The sequence below is a fragment of the Clarias gariepinus genome, chromosome 14 (assembly GCF_024256425.1).
Source record: "Clarias gariepinus isolate MV-2021 ecotype Netherlands chromosome 14, CGAR_prim_01v2, whole genome shotgun sequence".
Taxonomy (NCBI): domain Eukaryota; kingdom Metazoa; phylum Chordata; class Actinopteri; order Siluriformes; family Clariidae; genus Clarias; species Clarias gariepinus.
This window is the reverse complement of record NC_071113.1, coordinates 11,807,556-11,829,787: the sequence shown is the minus strand read 5'-3', so window position 1 is coordinate 11,829,787 and position 22,232 is coordinate 11,807,556. Positions and strand designations below refer to the sequence as shown.

Genomic DNA, 22,232 nt, shown 5'->3' with positions numbered 1-22,232 from the left:
CTAATTTCCACACCGGAGAAAAAGAATTGGACTAACGAAGCACTGAAATGAAGATGCAAATAACCTTCTGTAGAAACTTCCATAGCAGAGGGAAGTAATCTTTGCCGTCATTCTGCTCAACGATGTGTGTGAGGCTAAGTAGAGAGCCCTTCTCCCTGCAGCTCCATACAGCAGAACTGTGGAGGACTGACTGCTGGGGCAAGGAGGACAGAAACATGCGCGGATCTCCGTACATCAGCTTCAGGATGGGATCAGATGACACACGGGCATCACCCCTCATGGTGTCATTCACCTTTACAAGCTTACGTTCCAGTTTCTATAAGTCCAACATATGAAAAAATATCCTAGGATTTAGCTTTCAAGACCATAATGCAAATATAAAAGGTTAAACATAAGATGTGTGATTTGAGTGCATACTTATAACTTGTGCATGAAGAAGCACTGTAAAACATGGTGTTCAGAGCAGCTAATTCGTATGCAATGCTTAAAAAATACAATATGTATTATTTGTTATTTGTTATTCATTACTTCACAGATTGTTCCATGTCTAATGATGCACCAATTTACACCCGTTCTTACTAAGTGGACGACTGACAATTTATATTAAAACTGGACAGTATTTTAGTGTAGAATTTGCTTGACAGAAAAATTCTACTCTAGGGTACAGTATATATCTTATAAGAAAATAACCACACCCTTGTACTACTCAAACAACACCGAGTTCAAAACACAAGGTGGGCCAAAAGTCTGAATCCGCAGAGATTTTTATATCATATCATATTGAACATTGATATATTTCTTTTATTTCCCAAAATCCCTTCAAAATTAATAATGGAAGATTAAATGGAATCGGACCTAACACAACTGAGGTTATCTTGGAATTGGCCCAGAACAATCACTGCACTAAAGAAAGAAATCATCTCTTCAACATCAGTTCTCATACTGTAAGAAGTGCTCAGTGTTCATGTATTGAGTGCATACTTAGGTACTAGAAGGTCAGTGGACATCAAGTTGAATATTTGCAGTTATTTTTAAGTTTAAATATATAATTGCATATGGGGCAGAACAGTGGTGTAGCTGTTGGCACTGTAGCCTTGCACCTCCAGGGTCAAGGGTTCGAATCCTGCCTTCTGGGTCTGTGTCTTCCCACATAGTGTGTGTGTGTGTATGCTTGTTTTTGTACCCTGAAATGGATTAGTATCCTATCCAGGTTGTACCCCACCTTGTGCCCCGAGTCCCCTGGATAGGTTCCAGGCCCCCCGCAACCAAGTACAGGATAAGCAGTATAGATGGAACCAGAATTTTGGGTCACTCTTCAGGTGAAAATGTTTCATAATTTATAACCAAATTAGCAATATGCCAGTGTCACACCATCAATTTACAGTCACAAGTGAATACAAACACATCACTTCAAAATTCCATATACTGCATATCTCTTTGTAAAAAGACTAGTGTGCCATTGTTGTGTAACAAATCAGGGCTTGCCTTCAATTTGGGAGTAATGACATTATGAGCCATGGTGATCTCCCAGGCATTCCTGGCTTCCTTTGTTGAGAGGATATTATCATAGCCAGCAGGCCCTACACAAAGGACATCATTATTTTTCAACAGGTTAATAAAGGACTTAATTTCTTGCAATCATTATCTCATATGGCAAGTCTTACATTGAACGTTCTGAGGAGGCTCTAGGGTCCAGCTGAGCATCAAGTGTACAGTAGTCACTGTGTCGTCAACGCCTTTACCCAAAGCCCTGCCCAGATGTTCCAAATCCTTCATCAGATGGCTTATTAAAAACCCACAGGGATCCTGTACTGGAGGTTGGATGATCTGTGCGATATACTGGGGATTCATGGCAAAGGGAAAATATGCAGACATTTTGAGTGTAATTAAAATAAATTAATGGGAATTATAAATGACATTAGCTTAAATCAATGCAGTCCATTAGCGAATATACCTGAGACTGTTCTGATGCTCCAAGCAGCATGGCCATATGGGTAATCGTTCTGACTAATGTAAAAGGCGTTAAAGACATGCTTTTTGTATCCAGTGCATCTGGATTATCTCTTCTCTGTGGGGCTCCTAGAATGTGGCCTCTCTGGGACCGATCCCCTCTAAAAAGATTTACTTGTGTGAGATGTTCATTTTGATGCTTGAACTAAAATCTTATTACTTTATTTTACATTTGCATTATATAAGTTTCATCTACATTCATTAGATGACTCACTCTTGACGCATTTTATTGAAACCTTGCACTGGTTGATGATTGAGTCCTCCCACAGGTGCTCCACACTCCAAACATCTCCCCATCCGAGTAGGCTTGCCACACTGCAGAAGACAGCAATTTAGAGAAATGACATTATTAAATAACATTACTAGAAATGAGTGAAAGAATATTTTTAAAGGATGTTACAGCACAAACTAAAGAAAAAGCGCATACACAAATAAAACTTTAAGATTACATGTGATCCAGATTCATAATAAAAAATTGGCAAAATGGCAAAATAACAAAGAACAACCAATGAGCTGACAGAAATATATATGCAACAGAGTTATATACTGCATCGACTGATCAGTCATAACATTACAACCCAAAACGTTATGCCCAGTATCGCATACAGTACTTTTGCCACTTGGGCAGCTCTAATAAGTCTTAGTTGCCCATGATCCTATCACCAGTTTACTGGTACATACTTGATAATCAATTTTAATGTGTTAATGTTATGGCTAATATGTGTATAAAGTAGGTAGGATATGCCTACATTTATTTGCATTTACATTTTTAGTTAAAAAAAAAAAAAATATATATATATATGTTGGCCATCAGCAGCAGAAGGCCTTATAAAACAATAGTAGATGTTTACATTTTCTTAGTGAATGTGTCATTGTTTCTGGTTTTGTTAACTAATTTAACTGAAATCGTACTTCTCCAGGAAAACAATCATTTTAATCTTTGGACACTGTTGTAGCACAAACGGTATGTCTCTTTTAAATATGTTTAAAGAATTACTTTAAATAATATTTGAAATAAAGTAAATAATACAACATGTAAAAAAACATAAATAAGTACAACATGTTTAAAAACATAAATGTTCATATGGTACCAGGACAATCTATAAATTAAATTTTACAAATAATATTATAAAAAAAAAAAATCTGTAAAAATTATATTAAATAAACTTATGCAACAGTTTGTTACATTTGAAACACTTAGTTAGGTTATTAGCTTTAATAACTTAAAGCAGTTAAACTGCTTCAATGTCAGCACAAGGTTATGGAAAACACCACTGTATCTTCAAAAAAAAAAAAAAAACAGCTACAGCTTACCTTGTCCACGACACACGGGTGGCCATTGGGACAGGCTATGAAAGGGTAAAGAAAACAGTTTTAAATCTTTAAAATAATATAAAGACTACGGAGTTCAACATAACCAAAAAATTGCTTAGTATATTGCACAGTTCAAATCATTTTAATTGTGTAAGACCCCTCAAAAACTATTTTAAAGTTAAAATTACTAAATTGTTTGTACTACTTACTATACCAAGTGTAACCAAGAGCCTTCTTTGCTGTGGCCAAAATATCTTCAGGCATTGTGGGTATAAACGCCATCTGTACAAAATGACAAAATAGAAACATAATTATGTTGCTGAAAGCGAATATATTGCAAAAATGTAATTTCAGAGTTTACTGCAATAGTGTATTAGGGGAAACAGGATGACGTGTACCTGCATGGTAGCAGGGGACAATGCCAGTTGTAGAAGGGGAGCCAAGACACCCCCAATCCCACACAAGAGTACAGCCTTTAGATGGATGCTCAGCTCTGTGAGGATGAGTATTGTGTTTGACTGATGCCTGTCAACACTTAGGTTGCCAAGCCTGTTGTTTACCAGAGTTTCAGCAAACACCTTCATCTCTGGGGTGAAATATTGTAAGCCATGGATGTAATCTTCAAGAGCTTGCCGTTGCTACGAACAATAACACCGCTGATTACTCTACATGAAATCTAGGTATTGTGGATGTGCTAGATTTTCTGCTTATGATATGACACAAAATACAAAAAACACAAACCTCTGGTTTGGGATGAAGGACTGGGTTGGCTGCTTTAAATAAACTGGTAACTTCTTGGAAAAGGGCCAGAAGGATATAAAAGGCCTTTCTTTTTGGACTACAAGTACACGTCTATATATATAAATGAATGATAAAGTATACAGTATATCAAATTAGAGCCAAGCCCCATTTAAAGAAATAAAAAACAAACCAAAAAGGAGAAAAACAAATACCTCAATGGCTTCATCTATGATTTGTGCTTTACCCTCAATTACAGCCTTTGCAACTGACTCACGTACAGTTTTATAATCTTGACCATACACAAGGTACTGGTCCACATGGCCCTCATTTTCTTCCTAAAATACATGACGGTTTCAGCATTTTAGTTAATTTAATTTGAGAAAAAAAAGCTGAAAAGCAGAACTGGTTCAGCAATTTTATGTATACTTTACATGATAGATATTTACAGCTACCTGCGGTATGATCTCTTGTGGAAAGAGCCATTGGAACTTAGCGTCCTTTTGCATTGCCCGAGCAGCTTCAACTCCCTGCAAGCTGCAAATCTTTCTGATCAGGTACACCCTATACCAGTCATTCTTGCTCTTTTGACAAAGCTCCATTACTGTGGCTAAGAATTCCTCCTGGTGTTTTTCCATGCTCCCTTTAGAAAGACATAAAATGACAAAAGGTGAGATCCACACATAATGGATGGTAATTTTCTCATCAACAAACATACACTAGCTGTATAGAGGTTTTGTGGAACTAACCACTGCTTGGTAATGTGGTGAGCAGCTGAGCACCCATGTCCAAGCATATACGCAGCCTTGCAATCTGCTTCAAACTCTCTATGGAGATCTCCTCTGTGGCCACTCTGTTTGTGTGGAAAACACTGTGCAAGACACCCCTTCCCTCGTGGAGACATGCCCTCTCCTTTTCCATACAGCTCAACTGCTTTTTCTCAAACATAGAATCCTGAAAAGAAAAAAGAGTGCTAAAAATGTTGCTGTAAATTATCAATGTTTTGGTTATTTATAAAATATCACATTGTTAAAGTGTTTTATTCTTCTTACACTGTAGTACGAATAAAGTTGTATTTATATTTAGATATAAATATATTATCAGTGTTCTTACCTCAAAGCAATTGACGTACAAAGCATACAGTTCAGTTTTATCAGTGCCATCCAGAATTTTGCTCAGTAGAATATTCGTTAAGTGCTGTTCAAGGTATTCTCTCACCTCGTCAAAGCTGAAAAAATATGCATATTATACATGTATTAAATTTTTTTATTCAACGATTTCTTATCTATGTATCAGACTGCTCAAAATATACTGTAATAAATCCTCAAAGAGAAGCGCTTTTGATGATGTAATGTGACAAGCAGCTGGGTACCACATAATCACTGAGCAAGAAGCACTGAGTAATTCATACATATGCATACACACCTGTATTTGAGCAGAAGTTTAAGCACCATAGATCTTATAACAGGATTTCTATCCACGCACTCGTTGAATGGTGACAGGGCTTTGGTGTGAATATGACTGTGTGCTGATAGAGAGGGTGAGAAAAACATCTTACTATCATTTGCAGTATAAGACAGTAAGGTATTTTATGTCTGATTTTTGTCCTTTTATTTTGGCTTATTTTAGGTCCTATTTATTAATTTATTTGTTTATTTGAACCACCTAAACACTTGGTGAAGTTGCAGTAGAAGATCTTACAGTAGAAATGTATGTATAATAGCGCGAGTAAGAACATTTCCATACACACAATGTGATCTGTATACTGTAGTTATCTATGTGCTAGCTAATAATTACTAATTAACTGAAAAACTATTACAAAACTGGTTATGAGACAATAGTATTTGGCTTCTGTACATGATCATTAGAAAGCAATCGAACAGGCGTTTTATCTACAGACTGTACTGTATGCAACAATTAACACAGGAGTAAAGGCATTCAGTCATACAAGATACCGTAGCTTACCATGAGATAAGGAATCTGGCTTTGCCTCAACCATTAGGAAAGACAACAGGTGTAGAATGACAGCTCTGGATGGAGGGGAATTGTCTTTAAAACAAACTGTGGACACTACCTCTATAAAAAAGGCGTTGCACCGTTGTCTGAACTGGGCATTTAATTTGAGACATGTTCTGCAAAATCATAATACATAAATGATTACAAGTTCACAAGTAAGTGATCTAATGCTATTTAAGCAAAATAAAACTACTAGTGTATTATGGCACAAGTGTGGAAACAGACAAGACTCACCGGTACTCCTCAGAGACTTTTTGCTCAAAGTCATCTGGCACAGGTTGGGTACACATGGCACAGTACATCTGTCCTGGAATGAGCCACCTTCTAATGCAAGACTGGCAGAAGACATGATTGCATGGTAGTTCCACAGGGTCTTGAGGTTCTACCCTACATACAGGGCATGTCTGGAGGCCAAACCTTTGATGCACAATCGTTTAACATATTGAAATTTGAATAAAAAAAGACTGAATAGGTCATAGGAGCTTTAATGGGGTCTTACCTAAATAGTAAATCACTTGCACTTTCCTTGCAGGATCTGAGTATGTCAATAACAGCCAGAAAGGTTTTCTCTAATTTCATGTCCGAGCTTTTTTCAAGTACCTATAAAAAAAAAGAGGAAATGAAATCTAACTCAGTGGTGCTACATAAAAATCTTATGGGCTACTTTTTAATTATTATAGTGAAATGTCTTATTTTACATGCTAATAATTGTAATATGTTGTAATATAAAAGGAGTCACAGTTTGTACAGGGGGGGCAGATTAAGGCACTGGTGGCACAAACGGTTAAGGCTCTGGGTTCCTGATTGGAAGGTTGCAGGTTCAAAGCCATCCTTGAACAAGTCCCTTGAGCAATGCTTGAACAAGTCCCTTAACACTGTCTGCTCCTATCCTGGCTGACCCTGTGCTCTGACCTTAGTTTCCTAATTAGGATATGTGAAAAATTATTTCACTGTGCTGTAAATAATATGTGACAAATAATTGAATCCTAGAATGTCTTTTCAATTATCACAACATCATAGATGGTTGAGCCAGGATGGGACTTGGACAACACTGCTGTTGGTTTAAGTAGAACATAAAATTCAAAAATTTTTCTTTTTTTTTTCTCCTTCTTGCCACCATCTACAGTAGCAGAATATTGTTCCCCAGCTTGTTTTTGCCTGTAGTGTATGAGTGTCTGTATGTGTGTGTGCCCTGTGACGGATATGCACGCTGTCCAGGGTGTACCCCTGGGATGGGCTCCAGGCCCCCTGTGACACTGAATACAGGATAAGACGGTATACAGTAGACGATGAGTGAGTGAGTGAGTGAGTGAGTGTGTTCTGCTTATATAAAAGCAGTTTGCATCCTCACCTTCCCGAGGTTTCGAGAGCAATCCATAACCAGCGGTTTTAGCCTCTCATCTACAGCCTCAATATCCAACAATATGTGCTCTACAAACAGAGCCAGGGTGAAGACACGTCTCCATCGATTTCTGGCACACACATTATATGCGTTTTAAGAACAAGTAATATAAGAAGAACATGAAAATATTCGTAATTGTACTACTAATTATATAGCACAATGACTCAAAAAAAACATAAAAAGATAAAAAAAAGTAACATTGTTATAGGAATAATCTAATTTAATTCCCTACATTAATCTAATCTTCCGTTTACACAGACAGCACTAGGCCAAGGAAACTACTGAACTATGCAATGAATCACCATAACTGAGAATGAAATCTTATCACTGGAGAACAAAGCAAACTGCAAATTGAAAGAGATTGTTTTGTTGAAGCTTACTGGATGAGCTTCACCATTTCACGACTCCTCTCCCCATACTGCTTAAGGCTCTGTTCAGAACACACCACTTCAATAGGGACTTGAAGTTTCATTACTTGCTTGAGCCAGAGTTTAGGGCTAAAGTCTTGGTTTAAGTCCTGGGGATCTAGGTGCTCGAGACAAGCAAGAGCACCATACATATCTGAAACCTAAAAATATGCACCAATATGTTAAATTAATAAGCCTGAAAGACTCTTTAAACAAATTTTAAACACCAATAATATATTATAAGTTGTTATACAGCTTATAGAAAACGCATGGTATTGATACAGTTATATATTACTAATAGAAGAACAACTACATATAAAACTTCAACACAGTAAAGAAGCTTTCTAATAAAATATAAACCATTACAGAGATCCTAGTGAGAAACTGAAACTAGATACTTATTAATAGTACCATCTCAGCTTTCTGCATCACGTGTGGATTTCCCTGTAAGCACATGACCACCTGAGGCAGGATTGATATCATCCTCGAGAAATTCTGCAGTCGTTTCTGGAATTCATGATACGCGGTGTGGACGAGTGGCAAGGAGAGTTCAGTTTCCAGTGAGCTGCCTCGCCTCCTGCACACCTCATTTACACAGCTCTTCATGGCAGTGCACAGCGACTAGAACAAACAAATCAACAATTAGGATGTTAGATCACATAAGAACAAGGAAACAAACAATATTAAACCAAACTACTGAATTAGCTTACTTTTTGTTCAGCAACGTTTGAAACTTTCATTGTTAATGCAACAAAATCTTTAAGATATTTTTCAAAAAATTCTTTCAGCATCTTTTTGTCCACCGTTGCAAAATATTCGCCTAGTACAGTCCGCTTGAAGACCTCCTCAAACTGCTTATGGGATTGATCTAAGGTGGAAAAAAGTTCTGTTTACAATATTGTTAATCATACTGCCCACATTACTCACCTTTAACCTTTATTAAGAACATCTGCCCAATCAAGAACCTTTTAAAAGTAGCAGCGATGCAGTGAATAAAAATCATGAAGGTAGACTATAGATAAAACAGAATATAGTAAACAGATTGTATAATCTCATCTCAATTCTCATCAAGAGATAAAACATTTTAACACATGCAGAATTGCCACTCACTGGAGTGTTTTTTTTTCGTTTTGTGTAAAGTTTCTGTGTAAACTTTAAAGCAAGTGATGTGTGAAAAAAGCCCTGAAGCGTACTCGTTTCTGAAATACTTAAACCATCTGGTGCTGACAACCATGACATGGTCATTCTGATATGTCACATGAACATTACGTATAGCCCTTGATCTGTATCTTCATGACTGGATTGGAATTTATATAAAAACATTCACCCTCTCTCTGTAAGGTGTGATCCCAGAGGTCATCTAACATGTCTTTAATCCTCCAGCTGAAGGGCATAGCACAGAACATAGTTCTTCCTGCTGACATATGGCTTTGGATGTGGATGGTCTGTGACTTGGAGCTGTGCACAAACAGGAAACTTTTTTTTGTAAATTCAGAACAGTAATTATAAGAGGTATAGTAGTAATGTAACAATACAATAAAAATTTAGGGAAACACTTACCCAGTTTGATCATGTGGAATGTCCAGTAGTGTTTTGTGTTCAAATATGAAAAGCCACAGATTTTTCACTTCATCCTCGCTGTTAGTATCAAGCAAGTGATCCAAATTGCAGTTACGGTCGATGACAGAAATCAGCTGTGCTAGCAAAGGAGTGACCACTGCCTGTACTCGACGCCACAGTGTGTGTCTATTAAGAAATATTCACAAAATAGTAGATGCATTAAATTTAAAACAATAGTGCACAATAAACATAAAATAGTAAGTGCTCTTTAAAATTAAAAATCATAATTATAATGCATCAGAGCTACATAATGCTTATACTATATAACAGCGGGTGCTTACTTAAAGGTTCCTCCCTCTTGGAGAGCCTCAATATTTGATGCTTCCCTGGACACCCAGGTTTTGGGCATATCTGCAATGTCCTCACGTGTTTTTAACAAGAGATAAAGGCGCTTTTTCAACGTCTTCATGAACTTAACTATTGCATAAAAGAAAAAATTATTTAACAAAATAAGGAACTTCCTCAGCAAAAATAAGAACTGGTTAGAAAACAGACAAACCTTTTAGTGTGTCACTGTTGTCCAAGAGCGTAAGCAAAATGTCCACTCTTTTTGTACTTAGAATTCCTTCATCTTCGAAATCCCTTAACATGCCCACAGAGCTCTGGACACAACTGCGCAGCAGGGCTGTTGTATCAAACTCCTTATACAATGTCTAAAACACAATCAGTGCTGATATAGCATTGAATATTGCTTAAACAAATAACGACTGCTATTTTTGATGATGATGCTATACTTACCAAATCTTCAGAATTTTCAACTATTAGAAAGAAAAACAGCAATTACAATTAATAAATTTATAAAAAAGATGAAAATAAATAAAAACGTTCATAATCAAATATTGATCCTAAATTTTATATGAAATAATACCAGAGGTTTCCACTGTAATGTCCTCAAAGAGCTCACAAATGGAGACATTTCTCAGACTCTGGACATCTGAAACAATCTCTTGGGAGCTTCTGAGGTCATCAATGTGTACTGACATCCAATGCCCTATAAAAACCCAAATACAAAAAAAGACAGCCATGATAGATTACTGGCTATATAATACATCCATATAAGCATCCATATTATATGAATGCATACAATCATATTGTTTAAGTGGAAGATCACAGTATTAGGAAGAACTGTGACACTTGGTGTACACCAATTCATGCCATGGTGTACTTTTTTCTTCTTTGTCTTTCAGCTATTCCCTTTCAGGGGTCGCCACAGCGAATTATCTGCCTTCATCTAATCCTATCCTCTGCATATTCTTCTCTCACACCAACTAACTTTATGTCCTCTCTCACTGCACCCATAAATCTCCTCTTTGGTCTTCCTTTAGACCTCCTGCCTGGCAGTTCCAACCTCAGCATCCTTCTACCAATATATTCACAATCTCTCCTCTGAACATCCAAAACGTCCAAACCATCTCAATCTGGCTCTCTGACTTTATCTCGAAAACATCTAACACGAGTTGTCTTTCTGATGAACTCATTTTTGAAAGTAACCTTGCCCTTGTCACTTTCAAAGAGAATCTCAACATCATCAGCTCTGCTACTGTACCTCTAGTTCTCATTTTTGCATTGATATAAGAGTGCTTTTGATTACAAGCACGCTTCCAAAACGAATTATGCTCGCAATTCAAGCTTTAACTGTATAAGTTAAGTTCAGCTTTTGTTCGTCACACATACAGTACTGCACAGAAATTCTTTATTCTTTGCATATCCCAGCTTCTTGTTAGTAGGCAGGGGTCAGAGCACAGGGTCAGCCATTTTACGGCACCCCTGGAGCAGATGGGGTTAAGGGCCTTGCTCACAGCCCAACAGCGACAACCTGCCAGAAATGTGGCTCGAACCGCCGATCTTCCGATCCATAACTCAGAACCTTAACACACTGAGCCACCACTGCCCCATAAAGGTGGTAAATAGGTAATTGTGTTTTTTCTCTTATTATTTTTTGAAGGGAAAAAGGCATGTTGTACATGAGATATGTTCTAGGAAAATCATCACCTTCAGAGAGGTCAGCATTATATCACCCCATCAGTGACAAGTGTTCTAAAACAGCATGCTACATTGTGATTTACATATTCTAGCCCATCTTCAGAGCTCAATTTGATTATCAATTTGATTTCAAATCACAGAACCACTCATTGAAGTGCTTAAAAACCAGAAAACATGTTCCACCTGATACACTCATACAACATCTATTAACACTATTAAGTAGGTGTCTGAGATAAATCCACCACCCTAATAACATCTGGTTAGCAGTGGTGCTATGGTGTTCCCTTTACACTGATGGTAAGATGTTAACAAACTATGCATAGTCACAGATGATTAAAGTCAGAGTCCAGTCTACAATTAAAAAAAAAAAGTGAATGCTTAAGAACACATTTTATAGTCAGTAAAAAAAAATTATTAACCTCCATGAAATCCAGTGTAGAAGGTTCCTCCCTCCATTCTTGGTAATTTGATGATAAAATACACAAACACCCTACAGTCCTCTACATGTTCTGATCGGATGATTTCATTCATGGAGGAGTACCTGCATGGAAACCCAGTTGTTTTTTTGCCATTACACATTTTAATTACTATGCAATCAGTAGTAATGAGTATCAGGGACTGTACCACACACCTGGCAGATGCAAGAAGATTTGCACTTGCAGAATCCTCCCCAAAGTCCATTTGAACCAGAAGGATCTTGTCTGTGCCCTGTGTTTCTAGGAATTGCCTGAAAAGACAAATAACAAACAAATTAAACACCATCACCAACAATAAAACTTTATTCTTTCGCCAGTGTGTATATGACCATAAGGGATATTGACAATAGGATGGGAACAAGAGAAATTATAGAGGTACAAATGTATACCTTATTTTTCTGAGGAAGGAAAACTCAGTCTCAAATTGTTGAAGTAACAGGTGATCAATATTGTAAATCCCTGTTTTGTGCTCAAGCTCCTTGATATCTGAAGCTGTCAACAACCTTGAAAAAGTTGTAACCTTCACAAAGCACATATTACAATAGTGAATAATCTGCATCATAAAAATAAAATGAAATACAGCACAAGAAAAGATAAAAATTCCTACCTCTGTAAAGATGTAATTGTTATGATGCCCCTTTGGAATATGAGAAACAATGAATTCTGCCAGAGAGTGGTGTTTTTGTTGCTCAAAATATATATTGAGCAGTTGCCCTGTCTCTACATCTGGCAAATTAGTATACTGCAACCTTACAACAGAATCTGGGGTGGCACAATTTAATAAGACACGCTTTGCTTCCTTTAACAGGTTGTCTTGGATGTCTGCATCCTCAATGTCATCTCTTAGTTTCTCCACTACTTGCAGTATCACAGAGGAACAAGTATCTGAATGGTAACCAATGAAAACATCCTGAGGCATGTACTTGTGTGGAATAGAATGTTGATTTTTTGAAGCCACAAAATGTTTGACCCAGCTCTGCAGGTGTTTGACAGTTTCTTTCTGACTACTCAGTAGGACACTGTTGATGTCAAGGTAATGTTTTTCAAGTCTGTTAATTAGTGGAATGGGAAACTGATTGTAGACCACTTCTTTCTCCTCAATAACAATAAGTCGAAAGTCTTTGTGCACACGGCACTTCACACGGTGCGTCCCAAGGCCAAGATCCACATATTTTTGACCACCCAGGAAAACATAGTATTGGTTTAACGCATCATACAGGCTCTCGTAAAGATTTTGAAGGTTTAAAAGCACAACAGTCTTGCCAGTTTCCATGCAGATCTTCACACGGTTGATATTCTTGCAGACTTGTGTGTACTCCTGGTCTTTGGGAAAGCTTGAGCCAAAGATGATCTCCGGAGGATTGTTGTCCATGAAGATATTTTGCTGTAGAATTTGAAGGCCTGCAAAGTTCTTGGTAAGTATAAGAAGGTAGCGACAGTCCTCATTCTGGGCTTTGCCAGTGATGTTTTGCCTTACCAGATCAATAGAACTGAGGTCATTCAAGCAATGTTTTATGTGAAGTGATTTAGCAAAGATTTTCAGAGCATCCACATTATCCAAGCCACTGAAATTTCTCAACACTGCATGAACAATTTCTTCTGAAGAAGGATTAGAATTTTTGGAAACACCATACAGCATCTTGATTAAGCTATAGTAATCACGTAAGCCAAAAAAACTTTTAGATTTAGAGCTGCAAATTTCATGGTAGGCAGCTGCCAGAGGCTCGAAGAGATGCTTTATGTTTTCTAGGACCACTGGTTGCAAAGAACAAATTCCTGTGGCTGTTTCAACTAGTTCAGTTTTATCTGGGTCGCCTCGAGAGACAAAGATTCCCCTATTCATTTTGGCTGGATCCAAAGCCCAATTTGAGATGCCAATAAACCCAACCTTTTTATAGGGTAATGGTTCATCATCAATGCAACCTTCTTCCAGTAAGGGGTGAAGGGTTTTTAAAGGCATTTTGGGTGAGTCTTCAGCTAAGCCTATCTCATCTAGCACAACAACAGAGACATACTCTTTTAGATTTTTCCCCTCTTGAAAACGAGCACACTGCTTGAATGTATTAATGATTCCCTCTGCAGTTGAGTGAGGACTGCACTGGTAGGATGTTAGGTGAATCTGCTTCAATTTCCTGTACAGCTCAGAGTGTGCAGCTTGGCCTTGCATTGCATCTCCTACTAGGGTCTTTGACAAAGACTTTGAGCTCCCAGGCTTACCAACTAAGAATAGTGGAATTCGCAGTTCAATGCACACCACCATCATAAAGACATTTTCCTTCAATGCCTTATTTTTAGCAATTGTATTACCTAGGGGTACATCATGTAGAAGAAGATCCTGTATTTGGGAGATTTCTTGCATTACCTTTCTTTGTTTGACATAGCTCGGGAAATAACTCCCAAGTATTGACCAAAATTGCTCTCTCTTTTCCAAGCATGCATGATAGCACACTGCCACTGCCATCAAGAGACTCCATTCAACAGGATCTTTGGACATTGTTTCAACAACAGTGTTTAATTGTTTTTGCTTCTTTTTCAAAAATGCTTCCAATTCTTCAAAAAACATTTGATGATTGGTGTAGAACCATACAAACACTTGCATGCAGCGTTCAACGTCTCTTAAACTAACAAAGCTACGTTCATCTTTTCTCTTCCTCATATAGCACTGTGACTCTGATAAAACATCACTAAGCATCTTGATATAGTTATTTCTGATGGAGTTGTTTTCAACCACGCTCTTAACAATTTGATGAATGTACATTTTTTCAGTGTTGTCATCAAGCTGCCCAAAGTCCCACACTAATGGAAGCATACTTGGGGGTAATGCATGAACTCTGTACACAAGCTGGCGGAGGGGAATAGAGCCCAGCTTATCCTGTGTCTGATTAGCTTTCACAATGTATCCCAAACCTGCTCCTTCCAACCTTTTAATCATCACATCTGAATGTTTTCTGTAGGGATTGCAAGCCGCAATAACATGTAGACCAGTATTGGGTTGAAGTTTCTGCCCTTTGACAGAATTGTCACAAAGCACTTCCTTCAGACAACAAATTGCTTCAGTAGTGTTGGCTTCATCAAAGAAAATTACTGAATCAAGGTCATGTTTCTCTTTATTCCAGGATGCAACTGACTCAGCTTCTTGTATTTTCGCATAAATTATGTCAGGAGTTGTGCCACCATGAACTTTTACCAGTTTCATATTGTCTGCTGGGTTTCCACTTCTTTGAAGTTCACACATGAATTTGATAAGTCTTGTCTTTCCACAACCAGTTTCTCCCATAATAATGACAGGAATGCCACACCTGAACCTCATGTGAATTGCCATCATCTTTAATACATTGTCCATAGTGAGCTGGTAGGTCTCATCAGGATCTGATGGCCATTTAACACCAAGAACACTACACAAATGCTCAATCTTTTCACTTCTTGGTAAGTCATCAAAGTTAATGTTAAAAGGGACTTTGTTACCCTGGAGACCAAAATAAAGCTGCTTTGTCATGATGTTCTTCCTTATGACTCTGTTTGTTGATGGATCAAAAGCATCAACACCATTCTCATTATTTAATCTGAGGTGGAAACCAATGAAGGTCATAGACTCATGATCATCATTAAAAAAGATGTATGGATGGGGCTCTGACTCCCATCTCTTCCTGATGCGGAATGGAGCCAGATCTTCTTCATTGGCATCCATTAGGTGTACCTGTTGCCTTCCAAGACTTTGATCTGAAATATTTAATGATGGTGTAGCAAAGTCCTTGGCCATTAAAATCATGAAATCAACCACAAATTTTCTGAAACCTCTCAGAGTGTCTCCAACAATTTCCATGTTGCAGAAAACAGATGTCTCGCAATCTTGTAACTGAAGGTTAAGGAACCATGTAAAATTCCTCAACTCTGCCCATGACGGATCAGCAATTCCACAGTAGAAAAACAACATCTGAAGGCATTCTGCATGAGAGCCTTCAACTCCCTTGAAGGTGAAGTTGTCAAGGTCAATACCCTCTTGAAAGCGCATCAAATACTGATAAGGCCTCTGATAGGCTTCACTTCTGAAATACTCATCATCCATAAGTGGATCTTCAATCTCAAAGCTAGGATCATCCTTTATTCTCATTTCCAGTTCCAAAACTTCTTTAGGTGGTCTGCACTGCACTTTGGGGAAAACGTCAGTGAAAGCTACATTTGAATCCTGTAAATGAAAATATCTTTACATCATATAGGTTCTCCTGTTTTAAAATAAAGATTTATTAGTAAATTAACAGAAAAAGATACTTTGTAAAACACATACTAGTCTTGCAGCAGATCTTGGAATTTCAGTGGCGTGTTGTAACATCTCAATGACATACAAGTGCTGGCTGCTGCGTTTCCACATACGTCCTTCAGTGTCCATTAGATAGCCAAGAACTAACAGTTTAAATAAGAACTCATGCAATCCTTTTTGCACCTAATATAAATTAAATAAAAAGTCACAAAATTTTATATAAAATTACATTATTTAAATATATTTGGACAGGTCATAGACTTTCAAAGAATTAAACTCTCACCGCAGTTGTAACATCAAAATGAAAGATCACAAGCCCATTCTGGTTTGGTGTTTCAAGCAATGAATTAAGGATAACACTTTCATCGATTATGGATTCAGTTAAGCGAATACACTTCAAACATGAAGTTCCAGGTCTTTCAGATGCCTCAAGCCTTTCATACAGCCTCTGAACATACAGTGATTTTCCTAAAATAATTTAAAACATTTTGGGATATATTTATTTTAATTCAACTAAATTAAACAAATTTAACAAATGATTTTTTCATAAATTTTTTTTTTTTTTTTTTATATTTAATGTTTTATATTACTCACCAACTCCCGCTCGTTTTGATGACACAATACCAACAGATTGCCCATCTTTGAATACAGTAGCAGCGCTAGTCTCTTCTTCTGGTACTGTAAAGTGTCTACAAAGATACTTTTGGAGCCTCTCTAAGGATTCTCTTGGAACTAGGTGCAGCTTAAAATTGCTAAATGCTGAGGGGATGTAAGCATGTTCTTGTTCCATGGTACAAATAATCACAAGTTTGTAATCCTGCCTTGATGCAGAATGAAGGTTGTTAAACAACTGCTCCACAGCACAACTGACTTCATAACTTAAGAGATCAGCATACAACAGGGTGTAAATCTTGTCGCCAGTATTTCTAGTGGTGAGGCAGCGCCTGAGAAAAAGTTCCACCTGCTCATACGGAGTGCCTGAACTGCACAGTAGGACTTCATCGTATGATGGAAGTGGCGCATATTTGCTGACAGCATAAACGCTAAGACAAGTCGTCAGGATTTCTTCTTTGGGACAAACTATTAGATTGGGATGGCCCAGCATTAGCCCCTTAGGCAACTCTCTTCTAATCTCTTTTGGCTCTTCGTCAGGATCAAAAGACATGTACTCTTCTTGGTCATCATCCTCATAATCCAAGTTCAAGTTACTGTTCATCCTCTCAAGAAGTTTTCCTAAACCAGAGATATCCAATGTATCTGGAAGAAAGGTCCTCATGTCTGTGATATACCTATTCCAAATGAAATCTAATGTGCTTAACCCAGAATCTTTGTCTGAGACATCTTGTACACCATTAATGCCTTCCTCAGATATCATAGCATCTGAATCTTGAAATAAAAGGTTCCATGTTTTCCATACATTAGATGTGGAAGATTTAGGGTTGATAAAAGAAAGCATCATCAATGTACACTCATTTAAGTCTTCATTTAAATGTTTTAAAGAGAGCTGCTCACAAAGATAGACAATTTGCTCAGCAGTGTAATAATTAAGATAGTAGTTTTCAGATCTCTGTTTTTCCATAAACTTTCTCCAGTCACTTAGGTACTGTTCCATTTTTCGGCAAAGTTTTGGTAGGTGTTCAATGACGTTACCATCTATTGCAATTTTTTCAGGGATACTACTCAAATTAAAGTCTATCATGATACTGTGGCTGGTGAGATGATCAGAATTGACAAAACAATTGATTTTTGCATCCCAGTTTCTGAATAATGGGTTTCCAGCAGAAAGAAGATCAAGAAATATTCCAGCTAGTCTCTGAACATGGTCAAAAACCTTAGGAAAAAAATAGCAAGTTTTATGGCACCAAAGTTAGCCAACATGCGTATCTTAGGTCTGTCAAATGTCTGACAATGGCAAGATTATTCTACCTCAGTGAAATGTTCAACTTCATTGTTGTGCTCTGCCTTCCCAGACATAAGCATTAGTTTGTTTTGAAGATCTCTTACATCTTCCAAAGAATAACAGCGGATCTCCTGTTCTTTTCCAAGTCCCTCAGGGACATAAAGTTTGAGTGCAGTTTCCATGTTGATCTGAAGCAAAGTACATACAGTAAGTCACAATGCATTTGATTACACTTAAATATTTTTTAATAAAATAATAGTGTAATTGAAATGCACATTCATACTGATAAAGCAACATAAATAAAAACCTTTTTTTGGTTTTGAACAGTGATGGAATATACTCCTCTTTCATTTATGGCTGTGGCAAAAGAGATGGAGGACAATTCCACTGAGCCATGGCTCTCTTTCACTGACTTTAGCCACTCCAAGTGACGAGCGCTGTCTTTCTATTTATACAAAGCAGATAAAAGTGCATACATTTCTATGTATTCAAACAGACGAAACTATCAACAATATTGTAAATTAGCCATAGTATACTTACTCATAAGCAAACAAACCTGTGAAGACTTTGTAGACTTTTATTGTACATAGAAATGTTTATTGTCAACTGATGTTTAATTTATTAAATGTTTTATTTATATTTATTCTGAGTTGATTTTTTGAGATATATTTAGTAACATGTAAAACATTTTTAGCACAAAAAGTCACATAAAACGTATAAATCCAAGTAAAGTCTTGTCACACTATTTTATACGTAGGAATATCATATTTAAGGGGCGTTCAAGTCAAGTTGGGCCTTATGATTGTGCAGAATGACAGAACAAATTTATTAGAGGAAAAATTTACCCTTATTTCTTTATATAATCCCAGGCACAAGAACAGTTTTCCCCCCCTGGCAAATTAACTAATAAACCTCATGAGCATTCTTCTCACTGTGTAAAAAATATATGTGCAATATTGTATGCAATACCACTGTGTAATATACCACAGATATTTATTTGAATTATTTGTTGGAATCTCACACCCTACTCCATTTGTTAAAAAAAAACTAAACAAAAAACACATTATACTCCATTTGTTGTTCATTTTTTTGTTTGTTTTTTGTCGTGTCGTTTTGTCTTGTCTAAAATCCGACAAATTTGTGTAAAACAAATTCCTTGTACGTGCAAGTGTACTTGGCAATAAAACTCTTTCTGATTCTGATATCATGAACTCTTCTGACAAATAAAATTTGAATTTGAAATCTCAGTTTTATGCCTTCATTCAGAAAGTTTATCACAAGTCCCAATTTAATCCCACATTTTCAATTACTACAAAAAACAAACTGTAAAAGTTAAGAATTTTTTTTTCAAAATAAATAAATAAAAAAATTAAATGACAATATATCATTTTGTGCATACCAGCTTTTTTGTAATGTTGCTGTCGCTTTCCAGCGCTTTCCACAGTTTTTTCAGGGCTTTCTTAAAAGCATCAAAATCAGAATCAGCACTTAGCCCATAAAGCATGGAAGAGTATCCTTGCACAACATCATGGAAACAGGCCACCCGATCAACATCCATAGCATTCTCTCCAGCAGAGATTGATGCAAGGTCAACAAACACCTTAAGCTGACTGATATCTACAAATATAAAAATAAATACATTTCATAAATTAATACATTTAAATACTAAGTTTTATATAGTTTTAATCAGTATTAAAAAATTTAATGATGTTATATTATGTGAAATGATTTCAATAAAATCATTGGAACAATGGAAGTAAATTGTAATCTCAGCTCAAATATCTTAAAGTTCGGATATCTATGTTTAAGGCTTAGACAATATTGACTGCACAGGTCTGTGCCACGTGAGTTTTTTAAAGGTTTTAAGAACCGACCTGGCAAGGCCACTTTGACCCACTCAGCAAAGTTTCTTCTGAGGCTGAGCTCCTGAAGACACAGTCTGCGACTCTCTGTTATGTCTTCCAGGACTGTTTTGGCATTTATTAAGTTGTCATCAATATGATCTAAGCTTGCCTCCATAAAATCAGCTTTACTCTGAAAAACAGTCAATATTTTAGCGCTCCTGTAAGTTTAAAGATTCTAATAAATGATTATAATCATATTTTACAATAATGATAATAATACTCACGACTTCAAGCAGTCTGTTTAGTATGTTGAAGTTTCCCTCAGGGCATAGGGTTTCCTTGATCTCCATGATAACTTTAGCTGATTCTGCTGCTAAGTGTATATGATGATACTGTTGGATTTGATGGACTCTATCCTTAATCCACCGCCTATTATTTTTAGGTTTTATTTTGCACATAATTTCCAGATCCTTTTTTAGCCCCTCATAATTGTCCTTATAGACCCCAAAGACACTATTGACCATTTGCAATGTGATAGAGCCATCCCTAAGACTGTTGTAGATGCTTTGAAATTCTTTGTCACAAGGCACAAATATTTTTGCACAGATGAACTCTAATGTACATGGCTCAGTTTCTTTCACTGGATCATCATCATCATCATCATCATCTCGTTCAATAGACGAGAGTGTCTTGGCTTGGTTTTCCCAACACATAGAAAAAATGTAGCTGTCTCTTAAAGCATGCAGTCGCTTTGCCATCTTTCTAGTGAGATCACACAGGTTGAAATATGTGACTAATCCGGTCACATCAGAAGAACTCTCATCAAGCTGATGAACTTCCATGAATTCGTCAAGGCACATCTGCTCCACATTAACTGTGTTATTCCTTTCAAGCTTCTCAGTGTCAACTGTGAATTATTAAAGTAATTATTGTTATTATTATTGCACAACATCATGGAATTATTATTAATAATAATAATAATAATAATAATAATAATAATAATAATTAACAACAACAATAATAGTCATAATAACAATAATAATAATAATAATAATTATTATTATTATTATATAATAAGAGGCATATAAGCCTCATTAATGAAGGATTATATAAAACCACGGATACACCCACATAGCAAAGTCTTGGAATTGTTTGTGCAAAAGGCTTGGAATTGTTTGTGATTCTTCATTCTTACCATCTTTCATTACACCTCTGCCTCAATACTTATTTCCGCTTCTTGTCTTACTTACATATATTATAAAGTATATACACTTGTACACTATATATATACTCAGCAAAAAAATAAACTTTTTTTTTTTTTAGGACTGTGTATTTCAACAATAATGTTCCAAATAACTTTACAGATCTTCATTGTAAAGGGTTTAAACAATGTTTTCCATGCATGTTCAATTAACCATAATCAATTAATTAACATGCACCTGTGGAATGATCGTTAAGACCTTAACAGCTTACAGAAAGTAGGCATTTATGGTCACAGTTCTAAAAACGCAGGACACTAAAGAGACTTGTCTACCGACTGTGAAAAACACCCAAAGAAAGATGCCCAGGGTCCCTGCTCATCTGCGTGAACGTGCATTAGGCATGCTGCAGGGAGGCATGAGGACTGCTGATGTGGCTAGGCCAATAAATTGCCATGTCCGCACTGTGATACGCAGGGACACATTGTGAAACATTTTTAGTTTATGTCCTATGGTGTTGACTCTTTTAGTGTTCATACAAATATTTACACATTAAGTTTACTGAAAGTAAAAACAGTTGAAAGTCAGAGGACAGTTCTTTTTATATATATACACACACACACACCAGTGTGTTCTACCTGTGTATTATTTACTAAGAGTCACTTGATGATTTCAATTTTGTCGAAATAAAATCTTCCATTCGTAACTCAAAAACTCAGCCTGCCTCTTGTTAACATTTAAAATAAATGATCATCTTACAGTATGTAATTTGTTGCACTGTTTGGAACTGCAATTCAAGAATTAGGAATAGAATTACTATACATTTATTTAAACACAAAAAAATGTTCTAATACCTTCGATGTGTTTTTGGAGTTTGGTGCACATGCGCAGTAAGCATGCAATGAACTCTTTTTCTTGGTAGATGTCCTCAATTTCGTCTTTCCTTTTTCTAAGCAGAGTTTTCACCGCTTTGTTGTCTTTGCATCGTCCATCATCGCACAATGCATCTGCAGAGAAGTTTATATCCAAATTTCAGTACAATAAAGACCTTGACTTCTTGGAAGT

The 22,232-nt window shown here is 36.7% G+C and overlaps 1 protein-coding gene across 1 annotated transcript in view; it reads right to left on the bottom strand.

The window, feature by feature from the left end:
* LOC128541727 (E3 ubiquitin-protein ligase rnf213-alpha-like) overlaps nucleotides 1-22,232 on the bottom strand; it is a 40,239-nt gene that overhangs the window by 3,585 nt on the left and 14,422 nt on the right. Inside the window, exons 18-57 of the mRNA XM_053512281.1 lie at nucleotides 22,022-22,174; nucleotides 20,253-20,875; nucleotides 19,999-20,158; nucleotides 19,524-19,741; nucleotides 18,432-18,569; nucleotides 18,151-18,312; nucleotides 16,819-18,055; nucleotides 16,508-16,692; nucleotides 16,252-16,407; nucleotides 12,574-16,152; nucleotides 12,356-12,486; nucleotides 12,122-12,217; nucleotides 11,910-12,031; nucleotides 10,376-10,498; nucleotides 10,246-10,265; nucleotides 10,007-10,160; nucleotides 9,789-9,924; nucleotides 9,448-9,633; nucleotides 9,215-9,345; nucleotides 8,598-8,755; nucleotides 8,299-8,508; nucleotides 7,861-8,048; nucleotides 7,430-7,550; nucleotides 6,578-6,678; nucleotides 6,313-6,495; nucleotides 6,028-6,194; nucleotides 5,488-5,590; nucleotides 5,176-5,290; nucleotides 4,812-5,016; nucleotides 4,518-4,705; nucleotides 4,278-4,400; nucleotides 4,066-4,176; nucleotides 3,723-3,962; nucleotides 3,534-3,606; nucleotides 3,325-3,359; nucleotides 2,225-2,325; nucleotides 1,955-2,111; nucleotides 1,665-1,839; nucleotides 1,486-1,580; nucleotides 65-316 (exon numbers count right to left, since the gene is read on the bottom strand). Coding sequence (XP_053368256.1) covers nucleotides 65-316; nucleotides 1,486-1,580; nucleotides 1,665-1,839; nucleotides 1,955-2,111; nucleotides 2,225-2,325; nucleotides 3,325-3,359; nucleotides 3,534-3,606; nucleotides 3,723-3,962; nucleotides 4,066-4,176; nucleotides 4,278-4,400; nucleotides 4,518-4,705; nucleotides 4,812-5,016; nucleotides 5,176-5,290; nucleotides 5,488-5,590; nucleotides 6,028-6,194; nucleotides 6,313-6,495; nucleotides 6,578-6,678; nucleotides 7,430-7,550; nucleotides 7,861-8,048; nucleotides 8,299-8,508; nucleotides 8,598-8,755; nucleotides 9,215-9,345; nucleotides 9,448-9,633; nucleotides 9,789-9,924; nucleotides 10,007-10,160; nucleotides 10,246-10,265; nucleotides 10,376-10,498; nucleotides 11,910-12,031; nucleotides 12,122-12,217; nucleotides 12,356-12,486; nucleotides 12,574-16,152; nucleotides 16,252-16,407; nucleotides 16,508-16,692; nucleotides 16,819-18,055; nucleotides 18,151-18,312; nucleotides 18,432-18,569; nucleotides 19,524-19,741; nucleotides 19,999-20,158; nucleotides 20,253-20,875; nucleotides 22,022-22,174 — 10,811 coding nt within the window. The remainder of the gene's footprint in view (nucleotides 1-64; nucleotides 317-1,485; nucleotides 1,581-1,664; nucleotides 1,840-1,954; nucleotides 2,112-2,224; nucleotides 2,326-3,324; nucleotides 3,360-3,533; nucleotides 3,607-3,722; nucleotides 3,963-4,065; nucleotides 4,177-4,277; nucleotides 4,401-4,517; nucleotides 4,706-4,811; nucleotides 5,017-5,175; nucleotides 5,291-5,487; nucleotides 5,591-6,027; nucleotides 6,195-6,312; nucleotides 6,496-6,577; nucleotides 6,679-7,429; nucleotides 7,551-7,860; nucleotides 8,049-8,298; nucleotides 8,509-8,597; nucleotides 8,756-9,214; nucleotides 9,346-9,447; nucleotides 9,634-9,788; nucleotides 9,925-10,006; nucleotides 10,161-10,245; nucleotides 10,266-10,375; nucleotides 10,499-11,909; nucleotides 12,032-12,121; nucleotides 12,218-12,355; nucleotides 12,487-12,573; nucleotides 16,153-16,251; nucleotides 16,408-16,507; nucleotides 16,693-16,818; nucleotides 18,056-18,150; nucleotides 18,313-18,431; nucleotides 18,570-19,523; nucleotides 19,742-19,998; nucleotides 20,159-20,252; nucleotides 20,876-22,021; nucleotides 22,175-22,232) is intronic.